The 21,109-nt window shown below is 41.2% G+C and overlaps 3 protein-coding genes across 4 annotated transcripts; all 3 read right to left on the bottom strand.

Moving 5' to 3' along the window:
* Positions 1 to 324: 324 nt before the first annotated feature.
* pvalb4 (parvalbumin 4) lies at positions 325 to 2,417 on the bottom strand. The gene is made up of 5 exons (XM_035397313.1): positions 2,312 to 2,417; positions 1,585 to 1,650; positions 1,223 to 1,355; positions 798 to 907; positions 325 to 623 (listed from the first exon to the last, which is right to left on the bottom strand). Exons 2-5 carry the CDS (start codon positions 1,643 to 1,645, stop codon positions 598 to 600), a joined length of 330 nt encoding a protein of 109 aa, XP_035253204.1. The 5' UTR covers positions 1,646 to 1,650; positions 2,312 to 2,417; the 3' UTR covers positions 325 to 597.
* A 4,161-nt stretch (positions 2,418 to 6,578) lies between these two features.
* LOC118216204 (parvalbumin alpha) lies at positions 6,579 to 10,041 on the bottom strand. The gene is made up of 5 exons (XM_035397279.1): positions 9,952 to 10,041; positions 8,363 to 8,446; positions 7,705 to 7,837; positions 7,486 to 7,595; positions 6,579 to 6,869 (listed from the first exon to the last, which is right to left on the bottom strand). Exons 2-5 carry the CDS (start codon positions 8,421 to 8,423, stop codon positions 6,844 to 6,846), a joined length of 330 nt encoding a protein of 109 aa, XP_035253170.1. The 5' UTR covers positions 8,424 to 8,446; positions 9,952 to 10,041; the 3' UTR covers positions 6,579 to 6,843.
* Positions 10,042 to 15,482: 5,441 nt separating this feature from the next.
* Positions 15,483 to 19,493, bottom strand: LOC118216236 (parvalbumin beta-like). Of its 2 annotated transcripts, XM_035397309.1 has the most exons (5): positions 19,343 to 19,493; positions 18,503 to 18,574; positions 17,572 to 17,704; positions 17,140 to 17,249; positions 15,483 to 15,750 (listed from the first exon to the last, which is right to left on the bottom strand). In XM_035397309.1, exons 2-5 carry the CDS (start codon positions 18,561 to 18,563, stop codon positions 15,728 to 15,730), a joined length of 327 nt encoding a protein of 108 aa, XP_035253200.1. In that variant the 5' UTR covers positions 18,564 to 18,574; positions 19,343 to 19,493; the 3' UTR covers positions 15,483 to 15,727. The 2 variants fall into 2 exon arrangements, with proteins under 2 accessions (XP_035253200.1, XP_035253199.1); XM_035397308.1 differs by lacking the exon at positions 19,343 to 19,493 and having other exon boundaries at positions 18,503 to 18,585.
* Positions 19,494 to 21,109: the final 1,616 nt, after the last annotated feature.

Below are 21,109 nucleotides of genomic sequence, written 5' to 3'. Positions count from 1 at the left end.
TAGATAGGTATTAAGATGTGTTGGCAGATATAAAGACTTATATGTTAAAATAGAGGTTGATTGGTAAGTGTATAAATAGGCTGATAAGAGCGAGAGAGAGAGATCAGTGGCTCTGTCTGACATTGCCGTTGCAGGTCAGCGTCATTTCCCTTAAATGTCAGGTTAGGAGTAATGCGAGTGCAGCGTTGACAGTCACGCACAACTTCCCTGAATACGTATTAACCCTATAATTTACCCCTTGAAGACCCACGGAGTGCTCTGCGATCTTGAGAGGAGAAACACCCTCCTGGGCGGGAAAGGCGCACGGCAAAGAAGAGCAAGACATTTCTATTGCAAAAGAATGTTTATTCTTTTCTTATCGTTCCGTTTCCGAAAAGTGCATCATAGATTTTACAATAAGCAAAATTCATATTTAAGACATGAAACACAACCGCGCTACATTCACAATCACCACTTTGAACAGTGTGCTGCATGGTATTAAACATTCTGCAGGCATGTCGTAAGCAAATGTATAAAAATTATTTATATTCAGATGAAAAGGGGAGGTCTTGGGCAATGTTGTTCCTTTCGAAGCAAGATGTGCTGGTCTGTTGCTGTTTATGCCTTAACCACGGCAGCGAACTCTGTGGGAGGGAACAGGGAAAAGAGAAATGCTAAAGCAATACTGGAGAGTGCAATTAGGCCAGTTTGTCTTAGATATGATTTGTCTGAGTCGACAGTCGTTTGTCATGTGTATTTAGTAGGCTAATCATACTTATTTTTGATTTAGGTCTGCGGTTGTAGCTTTCATTACTTACCATCTATGCCGATTTTGCCGTCGCCGTCGGTGTCGCCTGCGTGGAGGAAAGCCTTTGTCTCTTTGTCAGTCAGCGCTCTTGCAGTTTTGGAGAAGTTCTGCAGGAACAGTCTGGCGCAAGAAAGAGAAATGCGTTTTTGAACTTTAGGTTCGACTATATTTAGAATCAAGCTGAGCGAAAAGGAGGGGTGCGGGACGACAGGGTTTGTTGAGAATTGCTAAAATCTGAGGGAATTTCGGGAAATCGTAGGCTACTTTCTTTTTATTAGTTGGCTATTCATAAATTTACCCATCTATTGCCTCTCGTTATTCTCTCCGTTTCTTCATATCATTTCTTTAATCAATTGTTCTTTGTATGTTAGCTGGTCCCCACTGTATCTAATCGTTCGGTGCCAGTGCAGGAGGTGTGGTGAGAGCGCTCCTTACTTCAGCTCATCCTCCTCAATGAAGCCGCTCTTGTCCTGGTCAATGATGTTGAAGGCCTTCTTGATGTCATCAGCAGATTTTGTGGCCAGGCCAACCTTTGCGAAGAATGCTTTGTAGTTGAAAGAGTCGGCGGCTGGAAAACAAATACGTAATCGTTATTACGGTTATGCTTGTGACTTAGTGAACTATGAAATGAATGGATAATTGTGATTATGATTGCTGTTAATGTTGTTCATGCTTATGTGAGGCCTATTATTTGTAAATGCTATAGTTGTCATGTAAATGTAGCCTACTTACAGTTTCACGCGCGCGTGTGTATGTCTGTGTATCTGTGTGTCTGGCTCTGCGCTCAGCCGCTTTACCTTTGCATGCCTCGAGGGCTGCAGTGATGTCCGCATCTTTCAGAACACCGGCGAATGCCATTTTAGCTACAGGGGGAAAGCAGAAATTCACTTCAGTCAAATCGAGCAAAGTCTGATTTAAAGCCCTGAACTTTTCTAGTCGCATATGTTCCTCCCACGTGCCCACAGAGGGCATTGTGAGTGATTCGTGCATTATTTACATAAACGACTGAATGCCTTTACCTAGTTTGTCAAAGTATAAACTAGTCGATATGACTGATCAAAGTTCCGAAAAAGACACACACAGCAGCCTAACAAGTGAGTCTCGTTTGATAAATGTATGCACAACATTTTGAAAACCACATCGATCGAGACTCAGCGTATATGAAACGGATAGTTATCAAACTATAGGGTCCGGGTCAGGTCAGCATTAGTTGAATATCGCGAGGAGGTCGAATTCCATTGGTCAAAATTCTTTTTCACAGACGGATTTCAGGAGTCCTTTAGGCAGAAGAGTTTGTATTACGTCCATCTCTTTTCCCAGTTTAGTCCAAAATCGAAACGCAATAACAATGGGATTTTAAAAATGTATATTATTACAATGGCTCGCTGTCTTGCAGTCCCGTTTAAAAATGTAGTTGCGAGAGCATTCAAGTGTTCTAAAATGATAACATCGCAGCAAAATCAGGAAATAGCAGATGTAAGGTTTTTTGTTCGCTGGTTCGTTCTCTTCTGCAACGAGACTCACCTCGGTTTTCGGTTGTGGCTAAATTGGGTTCAGAAGAATGAGTCAAGCAACTGCAGTGATCTTTCGGTCCGAATCCCCAACCTTATATACCTTCCCTCACGCGAAATATGAGGCAAACTGTAATGGATACGGCTTGCGAGGGGGTTGGTTAAAATGTGTCCAGTAGTCAGAGCGTTCTATATTTATCATCATAAATAAAGATGCTTAAAAGGCGCGCGTTTGAAATAAAGTCCTTAATATCCTGCAATGCTAATAATACATGCTGCTGATATAGTTGAAACGACAGTTGCTGGCATAACAGATTCTGACCATTCGTAACGGAGACGCGGGCTCATGTATGGCTAGGAGCTCCAAAGATTGCCGCTGCGCGCGGAGAACTTCTCACAATGCTTTGGGTTTCTTGTACCATTAAATATTGTATAACACACTGGACGAAAATATTTTATTTCCGCTTTGTTTTTTCCCCGTGTATTCCTGAAAAAGTTGTTTGCATTTGAGATGAGATTGTTGGGGATTCGTCGTTTCACTAAAACCGCATAGGTTACTTCGGCATTGCGTATAGATGTGGTTTGGATGTGGCTTGTTAACAAATGCGGTTAACCACTAGGAGTGGTTGTACTGTAATATTTTTCCACTGCTCAGAGGATTTCATTTATTTGTAGCGGCGTCGATGGTTGTGTGCTTTTCATATCTGATTCTTTTGAATTCGACAATTCAAACTTATACGCGTCTTTGTCGATTTTGTGGAAAGGGGGGATTTTTCCCGGCGCCCAGTAACGGATAGTATACCGTCTAAATAGGTTGGTAAGCTATATAGCTGCAGCCACTGTGTTAAGTGGAACTTTGCATTACACCTGTTGGAGTGGAGCATTACCAAAAGATCAGATCAAGTAAAAAGTTGTTGATAGAAATCAGGTGGGGTTTGAAGTGAATAATTTAAGCAAAGGTGAGGAGTGACCAAGGGGCTGTCGTGTCGAATCTTAAAAAAGGCTTGCAGCAGCTGTTGCAGATCCGTCGTTGTACACACTGCAAGATTCTCCTTCTTCTTCATTGCCTCCTCAATCGCAGCGCTGTGTGGAATCGTGCGTTTTAAAAAACTCTGGAGAGCAATAACCTGTTGAGAAAATAGACAATGAAAAACATGTTGGACAAACCGTTGGAAACGATACGTGAACGATACATATTTCAATAAAGCTCAAAATATTTGCAAACACAAAAAACACTCATCACTTTGGGTAAAATGATACTTACCAATCCGGCCTCCAACGACTGATGTGTGTGTGTGTTTGTGGGTGGGTGTGTGTGTGTGCCTGCGTGTGTTACATTTGTGAGAAATACTACAATAAAATAAGACTCGTTGGTTGAAGGTGTAAGTAACTGATTTAGCTTCAATTGAACTTAAAAGGAAAAGTTCTGCGTGAAGACTTGATCCCAACCGACCCACAGCATCCGTATTACATTACATTACATTACATTATAGGCATTTAGCAGACGCCCTTATCCAGAGCGACGTACAACAAGTGCATAGGTTTCATGATGTAGAGGCGCAAAAGAAACACTAGAGTGAAGTAAGGATCGTAGTGCCATCTTCTCAGTTTTCTAATAGGCCAGCTCAAAAAAAAAAAGTATTTTTATTTGTGTTCAGGCCATACAATACTATTCAGTAGACTTTTTCCTAAACGTTTGGCGAGCGAACGAAAAAAAAGTTTGACCCACCTATAAAATATCGATTTAGACTGCTGGCAACCCCAAGACTCAGGTATAGGAAGGCCCCTCAGATGAGGGTCTATATGTCAGTGCTTTTGACAACCGGTTAATGAACGTCCAGCCTAAATTGATACATATAAATGGATTACATTTCAGCTTAGTTGTTAAAAGGTGATAAAATATGGTGACCCCCATTTCGTATATTTTGCTTTATTCAGACAGGCACAAAGCAGAGAGGGTAAGAAATACAGAAGGGATCACAGCTAAAAGTACCATGGGGGGGATCGGACCCCCGCCCCCATGTGGGAAGCCACGTGTGAACGAGAGTCGTTTGCCTTGGACTGCTTCCTATTGTTTTTTTTAATTTTTTTAAATAAATGTTTTATAATTAACACACTGGTCAATACGGTTCAATTTAAAGTGAATGTACAATATGCTTATTAATCAAATTAATTCCACGATTAAAATTTGATATTTAATATAAGAAACGGGACAAATAGAAGACTAACGCTACATTGTGAGAGCGGAAGCTAGAAAAAGTGCATTCCAGGCACATGCCTACAGCACAGCTCATCGATACAGAAGTGATCATTAGGATCATTAGAAGAGTTTGTTTAGTGTAATTTTAGAATGACCTTGTTACAAAGCAAGTGTATTATAACTGAGAGTCCCAGTGTCATCATTTCAGCAGAACCTGTCCTATATGGTAAAGGCACATTACGTAATGCCTGGCCGCTAAAAGACGTGAAAATTAATTTACGGTGGTGGACTATGCTGCTGATGAAAACGCACTTCAGTAACAATCATTGACAAAACACTGACGTTTTCTGCTATAGACTTTGTATTAACACACAACTGAGCGTTTTTTGAAATAGAAAATCTATAAGCTGGGGATCCGTTAAAGTATTAATCAAATTTGTATGGTCTTATGTAAAAATAGAGTGCAATAAAGAAATCATGAATATATATTGTTGGCAGATCATGTGGGACTGGTGCTGAGCATATTTCATCAATGAATGTCATACTGTGTGCGCGCGTGTTTGAGAGCGCACGCATGTTTGCATGAATGTGTCTAAAAGAGAGAGAGAGTGTGTGTGAGCGAGAGAGAGAGAGAGAGAGAGAGAGAGAGAGTGTGTGTGCGCGTGTGTTTGGCTTTTGGTGATATTAAATTAGGCATAGCTGTAGATGTCTCACTAAAATCGGAATTGGAAATTCATCGCTAAAATCTCTTATCGCTTTAGACTTCTGACCACATGATTTGTTCTGTAAAGTTTTATGTGAGATACATTTTTTTGTTATATAAAGTGTATATGTTAGTATGGACTTTTCACAAAATGGTCAGTTGTAGGCTACACATCCCGTAAAAGTAGTGACAGCTCGACGGCGCCTTAATATAGAATTTACATTGGCCTTTAGATGGCAGTACTGTTCTGCAGCTATCGGGTTTGGGACGCTTGGCACACTGTTAAAAGGCAACAGATAGATTATCCTGTCTGCACATAATTACCTATACATGTTTTAAATATATTTTATATATATTCGCATACACTGTATCAGATAGTAAGGTATACCACAATGCCTCAAAGAGTCGAACGTTTAGCGTTTGGAATTATCACAGTCCATCATTCATAAATACTTAAAAACGTAAAACCCCTTGCTAAGTTTAGCCTGCAAGACCGCACATTTTACATGCCAATATTGCAACAATTTGGACTGATTTCACAGTGGTATTTATATTTCACTTTTACGACATGGCAATATGCGTCCAAAACATTATGTAGACTACTCCAGTGTATGAATTAATTAATGTATGATGTAAATTGCCCGAAATAGTGCAACTACATTGCCTGTTTCTTTTATGCGTGCGGGTAGGTATGTAAATAATTAAGAATAGCCTAATTTCATTAAAATCTGCTGGACTTAAAATGTTTTGAAAAATTTACGTTGGCAATACCTGTAAAGTTTAGATATCTGGCTAAAACTGGTCATACACTCTCAGAAAAAAGGTATGAAAATGTACCTAAACCCTGACGCCTCTGAGAGTGTTAACAGTAAACAATACGGGCAGTGGCAACAAACTACGTTTATATCACTGTACATTGGAATGAAACAGACCAGTTACGTTAAACTGGTTAATAATCGTTCGGTCTCGTTGAACAAATTTCTTAGTGAAGTGAGCGGGCATTGATTTCCACTGAGGATGTCTAAGATATTATCCGCGGAAGTATGTCGCAGAAGGCCAAGCCTTCAGACACAAACGTGTCTGCCAAAAACGTTTCTCGCTTCCACGAGCCAAGAGGCGTTCGGTGTGGACGTGTGGTGATCTTAGGTTTCCAATTATTTTAAAATTTAGAGACATATTCTAGTTTAGAAAACATTATGTTTTCTTTCTGTTTAAAAAAATGCAAATCTGAATGTAGATATCATTATTCAAAGAAAATAACAGTACACCTATGCTCACATCTAAATATAGGATAGCCTACTCCAATATATCCATTTTACGCCCCCACCATATATAGACACAGTTGTATCGGAAAGTTAACGTAAGGACAAAGTTCTCAAAAAGAATGTTTTTTATTCCTTTTTCCTCACTCTCATTTAAAATGCACAAAACAGATTTTACATTTGCGCAAATCATGTGCAGAACACGAAAGTATCCAAACGAAATAAACAAAACACTCTGGGGACATAGCGCTCCGTGGTGACAGTCCTTAATTAATAAATAAATATAAAAAATATGTATAGGTCAGCCGAACGAACTGGCAAGTCTTGCTAGGAGTCCTGGATCCTCGATAAGCGGGCGTTGAACCTTGGTCAGTTGATAATTAAGCCTTCACAAGAGCAGCAAACTCTGCGGAAAGGGTAGACGGGATACTGGTATCAATGAACCGCTCCAAAACATAGTATTGTATTTATTTTTGATATCCTGAACTTATAATTGCACGATTGACACGATTTTGGCCAAGCAACGAAAACAGTGACGGCAGAGTTCTTGCTGATGTTGTTATGTGCTAGAATTCATCTGTTCACCACTTCAGCTGAAGACAGGTTGATGGCGAAAATGCCCGCAAACACGTCTCTGATTTAGAAAATAATTAGAAATGAAAAAACATGAAACTGTATAATTGTCATTACCAAGATGAATCATTTCCTACCTTACCCTATCAAGATAATTAAGTAATTCAGAGCATAGTCTCACGAAATGAAGCGTATGCTGTGTCACCCACACCACAGCCTATAGTCTACAGTTTCGAGACGCAGGCCAACGTGATATCCCAGTACCGTGTCCCCCACTAGTATATATGACCGTGTCAGAAACAGTTTACTTGCCTACTATGAGTATGCAACTTGTATACTCAATAGTAGGCAAGTAGGGTGTTTCGGACACGGCCTATGGCAGTCCTACACTCAGTGTGATGTCATCTAAACACATTCGAGGATTATTAATAGGTTTCCTTTTACATTACCATCAATTCCGATCTTGCCGTCGCCGTCGGTGTCTCCTGCGGCCAAGAAGGTTTTAGTCTCTTTGTCGGTGAGCGCTCTGGCACCGGCGGAGAAGTTCTGCAGGAACAGCCTGGGGGGGGGGGGGGGGGGGGGGGGGGGGGGGACAAAAATGTTTCACTACAGTATTGAGGCTGAGACAGCTGGCTGAGGCCAGTTGGCATTGTGAGAGAGTATCTTACTTCAGCTCATCCTCCTCAATGAAGCCACTGTTGTCCTGGTCAATGATGGAGAAAGCCTTCTTGATTTCGTCGGGGGTCTTGCCGCTCAAGCCGACCTTGGCGAAGAAGCTCTTGTAGTCGAAACTGTCAGCACCTGTTGGGACAAGTATCAGAGGTTCATGCCAATCAAGAGACGGCTGCAACTCCCAAGCATTTAATGACCATACGAACGGAGAGAGAGAGAGAGAGAGAGAGAGGAGAGAGAGAGAGAGAGAGATTCCCACAAAGCTATTTCTCTACAGTCATCACTGCTGACCAACCCAATTAGAGAATGCTAAAATGAAAAATTACAAAAAAAAAAATTACATGGCATGTACAGCTATATGGCCCCCATAGTCGTGATGAACAATTCTTTAATCGAGTTGTAGTCTTTATTTGTAAGAGATATTAAAGTAGTATGGCGGGAGATGGTTGGATTGTACACGGGTAGATTTTCTTTCCTAGAATATTTAAATTCTCCCATTTTCCATCCACTGCTACATATTTTTATTCTCAAACTTCCCCAATGAATTTCACAAAACACCTTAAATTTCAGTTATTTCCCCGTCTGGCAACCATGTTCAAAAGCGCACGCGCTTGAGTACCTGGTGTTTTCTGCTTCTCTGTATTTATTGCTTACCCTGGCAAGCTGCAAGAGCAGCGGTGATGTCAGCATCCTTAAGAACACCGGCGAATGCCATTTTTCTTCTTTTTGTTTTTGAAGCTGAAAGCATGAAAACAATGCTATATAAGTGACTATATAAGTAATATAAAACACAGACATTCACCGAAGGCTAATGTAATATGTCCTTCATATTATCATTTATATTTCTTGCTGGCGCTGGCATATTTCGTTGGCGCCCAGTATTGCACACTTTTTCCCAGTTAAATGTCATTTTACAAATCGTATGGCATTTATGGTGTGTTTAGTTTCTGGCTAATTGTTCATGCTTTATGCTATGCTAACTTTATGCTAGCTGTGTAACAACACTTCTGCTCAATACAGCATATAATTGAATGTAAAATAGGTCAATATGAACTGAATTAGCAGCATTCATAAATAGTTTAAATCTCAGTGGTTCTCGTAAGCATATGCAGCCTATAGAGTGTATAGACTAATTCAAGCACCAAATTCGCTGCGCAGACAGCTGGTGTCACAACAGATTGTCAACCGGAATGTGCGGTGATTGTTGTGTATTTGATTATCAGATTTTAAAAACAAAATGAGTAGAAGATTATCTATTTGCACTTGCGACTTCATGCGCGCGCACACATCTGAACAGTTCGTGTGAATTTGCCTAGCAGGCACGGACTAGAAAGCACGTGTCCCCATTCAACCCCTTTCTCCTTGCCGCTGTGAAATCTGATTGAATCTACAACCAGTTTGTTTACATATGTATCGAATTCGGTTGTGGCTGCCAACCACATGTCAAACTTAACTTTCCCGCGTCATATTCCACACGCGCATGCAGACACCTGATTTCAAAATTTCTACTCAGTATCGTATTTTGACCTGAGCTGCTCTAGGAACACTGCGTGACAGTGTCTGACATACGGTAAAACGTTCAGTGTTAAACCAACTCTTACAGAGTACATATGGTCCCATTCGGGCTCATATGTAGCCTACTCTATTAGTTGAATTAGCACTGGATATTTTACTGTGTATAAGTCTGTCCTCTAAAAGAGCAACAAGATGGAAATGTTGTTGGAAAATACAAAAGTTACCACTCCCATGTGCTCATCAATGACTATTTTCTAATTTTAAAAATGCATCGCACAGTTACATACAATGTTACACAGAAATTACCGGAAAAAAACAAAAGCCCTCGTTTTTTAAAAATAGCACTTAGGAAATCTTAACGCCTCTTCGCTGATAAAACGAACTTTGTGAATTTTTTCTTTCTCAAAAGCTCTAGTTTGTACTTTGTACGTTTTCCACAGTTGGTTTTTCAGCATCATTTGAGACGTAAAGTTGGCACTCCATCTAGCTGGATCCGAAAGAATGCACGACTCGAAATGTTTTTATCCTCGCTTCGCCAGATGAACGTATCCAAAAGACGGCGTTTCACTTGCTTCGCTTCTGTAACGTGTATTACGTTGCTTTCTCTGTGTTGCCTGGATTTCCATCGGAAGCGGGAAAGAAATACCCAGCCCACAGACGAAGCAACTCGGTAACCTCGCCGTAGCAACTGCCGTCCTTCTGCTCCGTAGCTTGCGGGGGCAACTCACCTTAGTGCTGCTCGAGAACCAGAATTGTGAGTCGCGTCGCCGCAGTGAATCTCTTGTCCGACCCATTCCGTCTTATATACCTGTCCACTCGCCGCATTTGCTGGAATTTAAGGTTGATTGACGGATATCAATACGCAGGGGTTAGGAATAGTTTGGAGAAAAATGTGTCCAGTAGTCAAGTTGTAGTTGTGCTATATTTGTCATAACAAATGAGGATGCTCAGAACCACATGTGAGACTGCGTGAGGGATTATTTTGGCGTGATTGGCTCCCTAACAAGGTATACTTCTGCTTTACTTTACATGACAATGGCTTGTTACGCACCGTCCCTCCCTGGAATTCTGTGGGTTGACGGTGGAATTTACACAGATTTTGGGTTGTTGGGTTGTTTTTAGATTAGTCTGATTAGCCACGCGATGGGGAAACAACAACGTCCGAATATGATCCGAATTCTAAAAAGATATTTATGGCTGACTGACTGCCCTCGCGCGGTCCCGATAGATTGAGTTTCTGTTTCCAAGGCAGAATGTAAAGTTGCCATATATGCTGGTGAGGGGTCAGCACAAAGCGTGTGGCGATTAACAGTCAGCGCAATGCTGCGTTTAGCGATTAGATGACACAGTCCTTTCGCACCGCAGCACCAATGAATTTTCGTTAATGACGATACCAAAAGGAACCTGATAAATAATGTTATTTTAAAATGCCGACGGAATAACCACATATCCTACCGTAAATCGCATCATAATAGGCTAGTTAATGCATTATATAATAATATAGTTAATGCATTATATAGGTTAATAGGATACAGCTAAAATTTAAAGTAATGCGTCCATCTACATTTTCCTATAGCAGCCTTTTTTTTTGTTCCTTTATAGTTTCTCGGCGACTTGGATTGAAATGGCTCCGCTAAATGGATAAATCGTCTGTTCACAGATTTCGACGAACCAAGACGGACTTAGTTATAAACCTGAAAATAGATACGGCTACGGCTGATGAAACAGAACGCTGTGTTATTGCCCAGCCACTGAAATTAAAGCCTGATTAGTTTACATAACCCCATGGCTCATGAATGCTATCAGGCACTTTTTGAAATAGTCATTAGAAATATTTATATGAAGTATGGGATTGGTTAGGTGGGGTCCGACCTCGAATGACGGATGTTTTTAATTTGCCAGTCAGCTGCCGCCCACATCTGTCCTATGCTTTACGTATCGCGTGTGCATATCATGTAATATTTAGTTTATTTAAACATAATATACTCTTAAGAGCTACTCGGTTCACGAGAGTCCACTTCGGCTCTGAAATTTTAGAAACTTTCTTTACTTTCCCTCGCCCTTGTAATCACCATTTAAAAATTGTATTTGCGCAAATACATGATAGATTACGGTTAAAACACGCGTTTGCTATCAATGAAATGGTTCATAGAGAGAAAGTTTTTAAACACATTTAAAATATTTAAAAAGTTATTTTTACTATAAAAAAAGAATTTAATAAAAACGATAATAATAATTTTAAATATTTTTTTAGGTAAAATTTTTTGACGGATCTCATCAAACACATCCCCATTTATTGACGTACTACTAGAATTTTACTGTTACACCCGCTCCCAGTCAGCCAGCTCAGCCACGCCCAGTTCAGCCCTGCTCAACCTCACCTGCTCATTAAGTGCACCTGTAACTCATGTTTCAACCAGTTCCTGGCTACTTAAGGACTCAGTCTGTGTTTCCTCATTGTGAGGTATTGTTCTTGCGACTCTACTAAGCCTGTAATCTGCTTTGCCGTGTTTGACTACTGTTTCTGCCTTCGTTTGTTAAAAGGATTCTTTACCACATTTGGATCCCAGTCTGTTTCATTGCATTTAATAAATTCATGATTCATTTTTCACGGGGCATTCATTGTCTGTATATATGGGGAAGTTGCTAACTATCCTAAACTGAGACTGAAAAAAAATCTGAACGGGAACACAAAACTCAAAATGCGTGTATGTGTGTGGATCTCCCCCCAAAAGTTAGCACTTAGCACCATTACCAACTACAGTGATTAGTAGCTACAGGTAATGCTAAAGTAACAGAATTGAAACCAAAAAAATGCTAACCCCAAAACATTTTCAAAATGTCAAACAGTTCTAGGGAATGATAATCATCTCGGACGAGCCCCTGTTTACAATCTGGCTCTGGATTGTAGCAAATGAGGGAGACCACACACCAAAATCATTGATGAACTTATTTAAAGTAAATAATTAAACAAGAAGCAAATTACAATGTGGGATGTGTGAGAGAAGATCTGTGTAAAGCATGTGTGTATGAGTGGAAATGAAGTGTAGGCATTGTAGAAGTGTGAACAAAACGAAAAGGAAGGTCTCCAGCAAGGAGAGAGTGAAGAAGCCAGGTCGGAGAGAGCAAAATGGCAGCCATGACACTGCCTCTTATACACCTGGCTACCCAGCCCAGGTGGTCATCAATTAGAAGGACGGTCCTTCCAACTCCGCCCACCAATCTCCTGCAGGGAGAACAAATAAAACACAGAGCAACACAAGTGTTGCAGAGCTCCACCCACCAGCCTCCTGCAGGGAGAGCAAGAAGAACACAGACAAAGTGGGGAGGGTGGTCACAAAACCCAACAAATCAAAAGGTTTGTGCAAAACCACACTTGGATCAAGTAATGGGTGTGGCCAGAAGTTGGTAAACCCAAACTCAGAGGGTGTGACTGAAATAAATAATGGATAATCAAATTTTCGGTGCATGGGGAAAAAAACAGTTGAAAATCAACTGCAACATTTGACACCATGGTAATCATTCAAATGAAAATGTTTTACAAACGTGTCAATCATGTACAAGATCTGGTCAGGTCTTAGGAACCTCAGAACAATATAGTTTTACCATGGCACATTTGGTGAACAGTTGGTAACTGTTGCAGGTTACAGGTGAACACTGATATGGGTACCATATTGGAGATCTTAAAACTTCACTGAATCAAAATGTTTGTCACAAGTAACACTTTAAACACATAATATGTGACCAGGTATAAGGAAGCTGTATATTATGCGATTTTATGTGTAGTTGTTTAATAAATATGCATCAGTGTTGCTATGTGTTGTCGTTTATAAACTGCTACGGGTCCATATTGGAGATCATAAAACTCAAATCATGAAGGTACTATGGTGAACTGAATAAAGGAGCGAGACTCTTATTCGACACCCGCCACCAACTTTTACAAATCCATACAGCAAGGCCTTATCTCCTCGCGGCTCACATACCTACATTACCATATCAACACTGAAAGTGAACGCGTAATTCTCTGTGGTTTCTAAAAAGTATTATTTCAATTAGCCGAATGCACGTAAGCGTCACGGGACGCTCAGTACGTTATTTAACTCCAGGCTCATTTCCAGGTCTCTTATTGAGAAGACCAATTACGAAAATAAAGTAGGCTACAAACATGACAGCGCGTGAACAGCAGCTGCAACATTTCATGACAGATTACTTTTGATTGGGGCGACATAGCTCAGGACGTAAGAGCGGTTGTCTGGCAATCGGAGGGTTGCCGGTTTGATCCCCCACTCTGGGCATGTCGAAATGTCCCTGAGCAAGACACCTAACCACTAATTGCTCTGGTGTATGCGAGGCATCAATTGTAAAGCGCTATATAAATGCAGTCCATTTACCAATATATTTACTTTTTGCGCATGAAAAACAAAACAAAACATGGAAATGTGTGCAAAATACAACGTGAAGTGGTTAACCTATTTTAGCTCGCAGTAATTCAAACCGAACATATGTAAGACAGTGTGTTTGTTTTTTAGGAATTCGTGAAGTATGGTACTTATTATTGCATTTCATTATTTATTGATTGATTTGGTGGGATCGGGTATCACTATTTGGCACTCATTAATCAAAGTATCCTGCCAATGTAATTAGTGGGCTGCAGACAATACCAATGTGGTGTAAAATTGGTTCATTTGTTTTTTCTTCCAGCAGAAGGCGGTGTTTGCTGTCACATAGACGTGTTCAAATATAAAAGTAAGATGGTGACCAAGAAAGAAGCACAAAATAGCTTGGTCAGTGTTTAACCAACGTAAGGTCTTTTAAAAGGCTGTGCACTATATCGTGGGTGACGAGTAATGTTTATCTGCTGGTGTTCTTACTCTTTATCAGGGCAGCGGGTGTATTTACGTTTATACTTCAGTGTGTTGTTTACTCACACGTTTTTTCCCTTAATTTTCGCCTCAGTCCATACCATACCGAAATTGTTTTCATTTATGACGAGTAAGAAAGAGTAGACAGGCCTACGCGTTTAAAGTTTTGCGTGTGGAACGAGTCACGGTTAACTGTCAGGCGCTGTCCACCACGTGGGTGCTGAATAATAGGTTTTAAGAGTGCCTGAGCACGGTGATGCAGAGAGATACTCTGTAAGGTTTGGTGTGGAAGTGGCTTATCGGGGCAAGCACATTTTTAGCATAGAAGAAAATGTGATTTATTTTCTATGTGTATGGCACCATAAGTACTATGAATTGAGAATATGATAAATATGTTTCAAAATAAAGTAATATAAGCCTAGTGGAAAAATGGCCGAAAATGTGATTTAACGTGGCTTAATGAGCTAATGTTGAAACGGAAACCAGAGGTAGAAGTAGGCCTAGCTACTTACTAGGATAAAAAGAATAGGCGCAGCAGAAATCGGGAAGTATTTTTGACAAATTTACTAAAAGCGAGCTTAATGAACTAAATTCAAATTTAATTCAGGCATGAGGGGGTGTGAGCCGATAATGTGGATGAAATTAAAAGTGAAATTATTAAGATATCCCAACAAATCAGTCAAGACATACGACTGAAAATAGAAGAGTAGGCTATTCATTGATCACGCAGCTTAACGTGGTTTAACGTGGCTCGGGGCTACCTTAATGATTTTTGTTTCGCTGGAAATTGTCGTCAGTGTCTCCTCAATTCCCATCTTTCTGAATTGCTTTCCAATTTTTCTGTTTCAATTTTAGGTAACATCTAGCTCTCGCATTCGGTCTGTTGATTTATGAAAAACGGTCTACTTCCTGTTGAGTCTTGCAGTTGTCCTTCTCCACATAACGAACCTAAGTAGGCCTACAACTGAAATTAGTTTAAGATACTTCCATCCCGCTTTTGAGTCACTACGCCACGTTAAAACCCATTCTATGGTCATTGTTAAAGTAACATAAAAAGTCAGATTATTGTATATTTTATTTTCCTTTTCACAATTTCCAGCAGTGAAAATTCCCTCCTCTTAAATCTATCATTTTCCCCACCAACATTAAAGATGTTTTTGCTTCGTTAAGCCATTTCATTTTACAATGTCATGCGGGTCAAAACGGTTGAAGTCAGTGGATCAACTATATGAGGCGCAGCACTTGGATCCAGATTAGCTCGTGACAGGAGTTTTATCCGTTTATTTTACCACCGCATCGTCTGGTTACCCTGTTCAGCTGGAGAGAATCATGTTCATTTTCTGTTCATGGTGTTTTTTCACTGGTTTTACAACAGTAAAATGAACACGGACAACACATTTAGATGTAAGTTTCTTTATTCATAGCACATTTGTCATTTGTCGCTTATTAGTTACAGGTTTAATTATAAATCGAAATTCCACGTCTTGTTTTTGATTAATCGCAAATCCCTGAGCAGCGTCTGAAAGTGCTAGCTAAAGCAGACATAGCTACAGTGTTATAAAAGGAATAATTCAGACGGGAATGCTGGGGTTTCATTGGCCGCACAAAAGAGAATGCCAGATCAATAATCGATGTTTCAGCTTCACTTCAGCAGCGTGCAGAACTCTGTGGAGAAGAAAGAAATAGGCCGACGTGAAAAAATTAAATAAACAATTCAAAGGCGTGACAACACTGTAATTAAATCAGTTGGTGTTCATGACTCCAGACGAGCCTACAAGGGCGGAACCATCGAACGGATACTGGGATCTCAGTAGGACACATTAAGTGAGAAAATACACAGACCCCTGTAATTTGTCAGTTATAACAGCTGTTTTTGGTGATTATTCATGGAACCTAGAGTGGATCTAGCTACTGACAGCTACTGAACACGTAGCCTACGACAGAATTTCCCGTAACCTAATGTTTACCCATTTTATCGGTAGTTTCTATAGTAAGCTGCATAAGACACAAGTTTGTCATGTGCAGGCGCATCTACACCGCAACCTTAGTGCCCTCGCCACAAAAGCGGAACACGTGCGGCACGCAGTTTTTTATATTTATTATTATGTTTTATCACAAAATTCCGTACACATATCAAGCAGCGTGTTATATAAATGTCTTTGTTGAACGGCTTTGTGGATGGTCCTGCTCATTGTATTTTTCTCCCCCTTCCACTTTTTCTCTCATTTCTACTGTGGTAGTTAGTATCAGAACCGCCCTGCCATCCTCTCCCAGTCACCTTATGTAACCTGTCGTGCTCTCTGAGGATAATCTATCCGCTCCACAACGCTCATGTTTCATTGTGTATAGCCTCTACTGCGAACTTATTATCACTTCGGAAAACAGACTGCTCACTTGAAACACTATTCTATGAACATTTAACGTAGAATTGGTCAGCATTTCAGTTATTACATATATTAAAAAAAAAAAAATACACTCGCGCGACAGAAATATAAAATTCATTATATATAACTATTGAAGCAGCTTATCTACTGCTTGTGATTAATTGGGAACTCTTTGATGGGGCACAACGCGCAGGTGAAACATAAGCATCGCTAATTCCTTTTTTCCCTCTCGCGGTTGCGTTATCTTTATTAACGTCAGGTCATTTAAAAGATCAGATTCAGATTGAGTAAAACAGTTTAATTATGTTTCATGAATAATTATTAAGAAATGTTTATCTTGTCACTACAGTTACACCCCAGACTTTGTGAAATAATGGTGGAAAATGCAATACATTCGTCCGTATCTTAAACAGTGCATTTTCAGCAGCAATACGAACATGCTGTTTTAATGGTTTGCGCATTATGTTATATTGTCCAAAATACTTTGTTACGGGCACTGGAAAGACACATAAGCTACATCATTATCATCATCATCATCATCACCTCCACCACCATCATCATTATCATCATCATCGTCATCATCACCACCACCACCAGCATCATCACCATTATTATCATCATCACCACCACCACCACCATCATCATTATCATCATCATCATCATACTGTACCTTCAACCCCAATCTTTCCATCGCCATCTCTATCCACAGCACTTATGAAAGCCTTGGTCTCTGCCTCAGTTAGCTCCCTGGCTCCCAAGCAGAAATTCTGCAGGAAAAACCTAGAGGGATGGGAGGATGGAGAAAGGGAGAGGAGGAGAGAGAACAAAATGAAGAAGGGGGAGAGAAGGAGAAAACAACAGAAGGAGAGAGAGGTAGAGTGGTGTTCAGGGAGGGAGGAGGGGGAAGGAGATAAAGGAAAGATGAGAGAGAAAGAGCCAAGAAGAGTGATGGAAAGACAGAGAGGATTAGTGAATGTCACATCTCCTTGCATGTCCAAACAAACAAGCACACACATGCACATGTACACATGCACACCAATTTGTATGACATCCTCTGCCTCTGCCCCCCCCCTTCCCCCCCACCCCCACCAGGCCTTCATACTTCAGTTCCGCTTCTTCGATGAAGCCACTCTGGTCTCGGTCCAGAACATTAAACACCGTCTTTCCCTCCACGTCCTGCTGGCTCAACAGACCCACTTGAGTGAAGAACAACTTATAATCAAATGTGCCTGGAGCTATGAGAGAGATAGAGAGAGAGAGGGAGGGAGGGAGGGAGGGGGGAGAGCATGACAGAGAGGCAAAGAGGTAGAGAAAGTGACAGCGAGGGAAAGAGACAAAGAGATGGAGAGACAGTGAGAGATGGACTGAGGGAGGGAGAGATCTCAGTGCTGCAGTTATCCAAGTTACTCTAAACACGTCTTTTAAAACTGGCTGTTTTTATGTCATATATGACAACGATCGCAATATTAGCAGCAATTCAGTAATCAAGTTGTTTTATTGGAAAGTGTTAAAAAATGGCATTCATTAAAATATGAATTATAAACAAGATTTGCTTCAAAGAAGAAGATATTATTTTGGGTTTTGCCCAGGAGCCCTTGGGACCCCTTCAGAAGTCCCCAGAGTCCCGTGTCCTGCAGTGGCACCATGTAGCACAGGGCTATGTGTTTGCTGGCGGCAGCCCTGAGTAACAGCCTCAGGCTCTGTGTCAGTAGGGGCACAGGGGCGGGCTCTGCCCTTGGGAAGGTGTGTGCTCTCCCCCCACTCTGTGCTGCGTGGTGCACACCCCCCCCCCCCCTTAAATTATTGAGCAGGGCAGGAAGGGGGGGGGGGGGGGTGAGGATATGCTCTCCCACGATTCAGCCTTGCTTCTCCGCTCAATGCAAACAAACCCGTATCCCAGGCGATGGCCTCCTCCCCTGCAGCCCAGCAACCCAGGTAACCAGGTAACAGCATCCCCCCTGCCCTAGAGCCCGTGGGAGTGGGAGTGGATGCGGGAGCGCGAGGGGGACCAGAGTGGCGTGTGCCTGACTCACCTTCACACGCCAGCACCGCAGCCTTGATGTCCTCATCCTTCAGTATCCCAGAGAAAGACATGGTCCCGCCTCCTGATGGACAGCTAGCGTTATTTACAATAATTAAGCCATTGCTATGGAGATGGGTGGACGTGTCACTCTTCTCTCCTTTCTTATTTCACCAGACATGGAGGAGTGATTAGGGAGCAGTGGGCTTGCGAGAACATACATGCAGCCAGCCAATCAGAAGGCACCACCTCCCTTCTCTCTCATACACACTCACACACGCACACACACACACACATGCATATACACACACGGATGCACACACACACATATACAAACACACACATGCACATGCACGCACACACACACCCAGGGGCCCACAGCTGAAGGTCCGAGAATGGCAGCCTTTCGGCAGAGCACCATCTGGACAGTCAGCCTTCTCTAAATGCCGCAAAACATAAGCACAGAAGCAGCCCCAGATAATTTTGGGGGTTCTTCATCTGCTGTATCCTCCAGCTGAGAAAGAGAGGGGATGTTTGTCAAGTTTCATTCTGTTTCTGTCCCTCTGCTGATCAAAATGTGTTGAGAGGATGAGAGAAGACCCAAGAGATCAGTCTGCAGCAGCTTCTCCTTCTTTCATATTCTGTGTGTGTGAGAGTTGTTTTACTGACATGTATTATGCAGTGATTTATTTCTAATCTACTATTTTTTCCCATTTTAAAATCTACATTTCTGCAAAATTCACACACACACACTCACACACGCACACACAAGTGCACACACACTTGCAGTATTATTAGACATGTAAAGCAGCATATAGGACAGATATGGGCAGAGAGAGGCAGGGGTACTCACCGTGAGCTGGTTGATCCCGCACGGTCTCGTTCCTGTCCTGTCCTGTCCGGTGGTTCTTCGAGGTGGAGCCGCAGCCGTGTCTCTGTGCCTCCTGCCTGTGATCCCAGTGCGGTCGAACCCTGCTTTCCTCGAGTCCTCAGCCCATACGGCGGCTCCGCCCCCAAACCAAGAGGGACTTCCCAGCCCCTAAGTCCCTCCCCCTTCATCAGCTAATCAGAGCACATAATCCTGAATGCTATTGTTGTACTTTCACAAATGATTGCAACCTGCACTGTAAGCCTTATTATGAACTGTGAAAAGTTATTGTTTTTTAATTAGATGTATTATATTCGTACAGCATCAGGTTATTATGAGCACCGAGACAGACAGAGATAATATCTTCTTTTCTTGAAAGCAAAACCTTGCAACTTGTTTTAAGGATGTCATAAGGCATGAGTGAAGAAGTCTGAAATGAACTAGAACTGTCAGTGTCATCAATGCAATCACAATTAAGACCGCACGCGTTACCGGAATTAATTACCGCTTGCTAATCCATAAATAAATGACAAACTGCAAAGCATTCATTTGTAATAGACCCATACAATAATCAGATTTACCTGATTAAACACTGACATGCAGACAGTGTGTTCCAGTTGCTGACTATTAGAGCTACATTGTGGATTTTTCTACAAAAAAGCTGAACTCTCTGAACAGATGCTGTTTAATCACAGAGAATCTCAGCACATGACATTAAACATCAAACATTTTCGACAAATACCATGCCATTACTTCCAAACTGCACATCAATAACGAGTTAAGACATGTTTGAAAAAAATAAAAAATAAACTAAGAACACGTAATGTTTTGATTCATTTGAGCATATATAAATGCATATAAACACATTAAGAACACCTACTCCCCTCGCAACCCCCCAAGGAAAAGACTAAATAAACAACTAAATTAAGCAAAAAAGAGAAAAAGGTGACCGAAAAAAGGCTGAAATATTTTTGTAGCGTTCGAAGGTAAATTTCTTCTTGATGTATCAAATACTTTATCTGCACTGGTTAGGGTTCGGACTTTCTGTCGCCCGGGCTGGATATATCTTGTCAAATCAATTGGGATTGGAATTAGGGTTCCCACTGAGATTAGGGTTTGGGTTCCTGTTGGGATTAGGGTAAGGGTTAGATTTGGGATTAGAGTTTGAGTCAGATCTGAATCAAGAGCTGAAATGTACCACTATGTTGACATTTAATTATGCTGTAGGCTACATATTGATGGACTGTGGCAAGTACATTTTTCTCAGAATTTGGGGTTCATGCATGTACCTGAAGTTAACAAATCAGAAGAGTTGCCAAGCCTGCCATGCAGTAACTGGACCTCTTCAAAAGAGTCTTCTTGCTGATGAATTGTGTACAGAAACACAGAGAACCAGCAGTTTACTGTACACCCTGGAAGGCAATCTCATTGCAAAAAAAAACAACAACTTTAAATGACCATGTTTGGAATTACCTTAAATATTGTGAAACAGATGGTAGAAATCCTTGTTAACAGATGGCTAATTTTAAATAGAATGAATGTAATATTGCCTTCTGTAGCCAGCCTGAAGATAATGATGCCCTCCTTATCTTTGTTTACGGAGTAAAGCTGGAACATGTAAACTGATTAATATTAACCAGTTATGATTGGTTACATTTTTAACCATGCACAGATTTCCGACCGGGCACGGAGGGCACATGCCCCAGGCCCCCGGATCAATAGGGGCATCGCAGAAATTGGGGTTCACAAGTT

The sequence above is a fragment of the Anguilla anguilla genome, chromosome 17 (assembly GCF_013347855.1).
Source record: "Anguilla anguilla isolate fAngAng1 chromosome 17, fAngAng1.pri, whole genome shotgun sequence".
Lineage (NCBI taxonomy): Eukaryota > Metazoa > Chordata > Actinopteri > Anguilliformes > Anguillidae > Anguilla > Anguilla anguilla.
Note: the sequence above shows the minus strand (reverse complement) of the source record. Positions and strands in the feature narration are given on the sequence as shown.

Coding starts and splice junctions, on each gene's coding strand:
- pvalb4 (XM_035397313.1), bottom strand. CDS start 1,645: ATGGCATTCGCCGGTGTTCTGAAAGATGCGGACATCACTGCAGCCCTC. Junction 908..1,222: donor ATTGAGGAGGATGAGCTGAA/GTAAGGAGCGCT, acceptor TTCTTGCGCCAG/ACTGTTCCTGCAGAACTTCT. Junction 624..797: donor CGGCAAAATCGGCATAGATG/GTAAGTAATGAA, acceptor TCCCTCCCACAG/AGTTCGCTGCCGTGGTTAAG.
- LOC118216236 (XM_035397309.1), bottom strand. CDS start 18,563: ATGTCTTTCTCTGGGATACTGAAGGATGAGGACATCAAGGCTGCGGTG. Junction 17,705..18,502: donor TGCGGTGCTGGCGTGTGAAG/GTGAGTCAGGCA, acceptor TCTCTCTCATAG/CTCCAGGCACATTTGATTAT. Junction 17,250..17,571: donor ATCGAAGAAGCGGAACTGAA/GTATGAAGGCCT, acceptor CCATCCCTCTAG/GTTTTTCCTGCAGAATTTCT.
- LOC118216204 (XM_035397279.1), bottom strand. CDS start 8,423: ATGGCATTCGCCGGTGTTCTTAAGGATGCTGACATCACCGCTGCTCTT. Junction 7,838..8,362: donor TGCTCTTGCAGCTTGCCAGG/GTAAGCAATAAA, acceptor TTGTCCCAACAG/GTGCTGACAGTTTCGACTAC. Junction 7,596..7,704: donor ATTGAGGAGGATGAGCTGAA/GTAAGATACTCT, acceptor CCCCCCCCCCAG/GCTGTTCCTGCAGAACTTCT.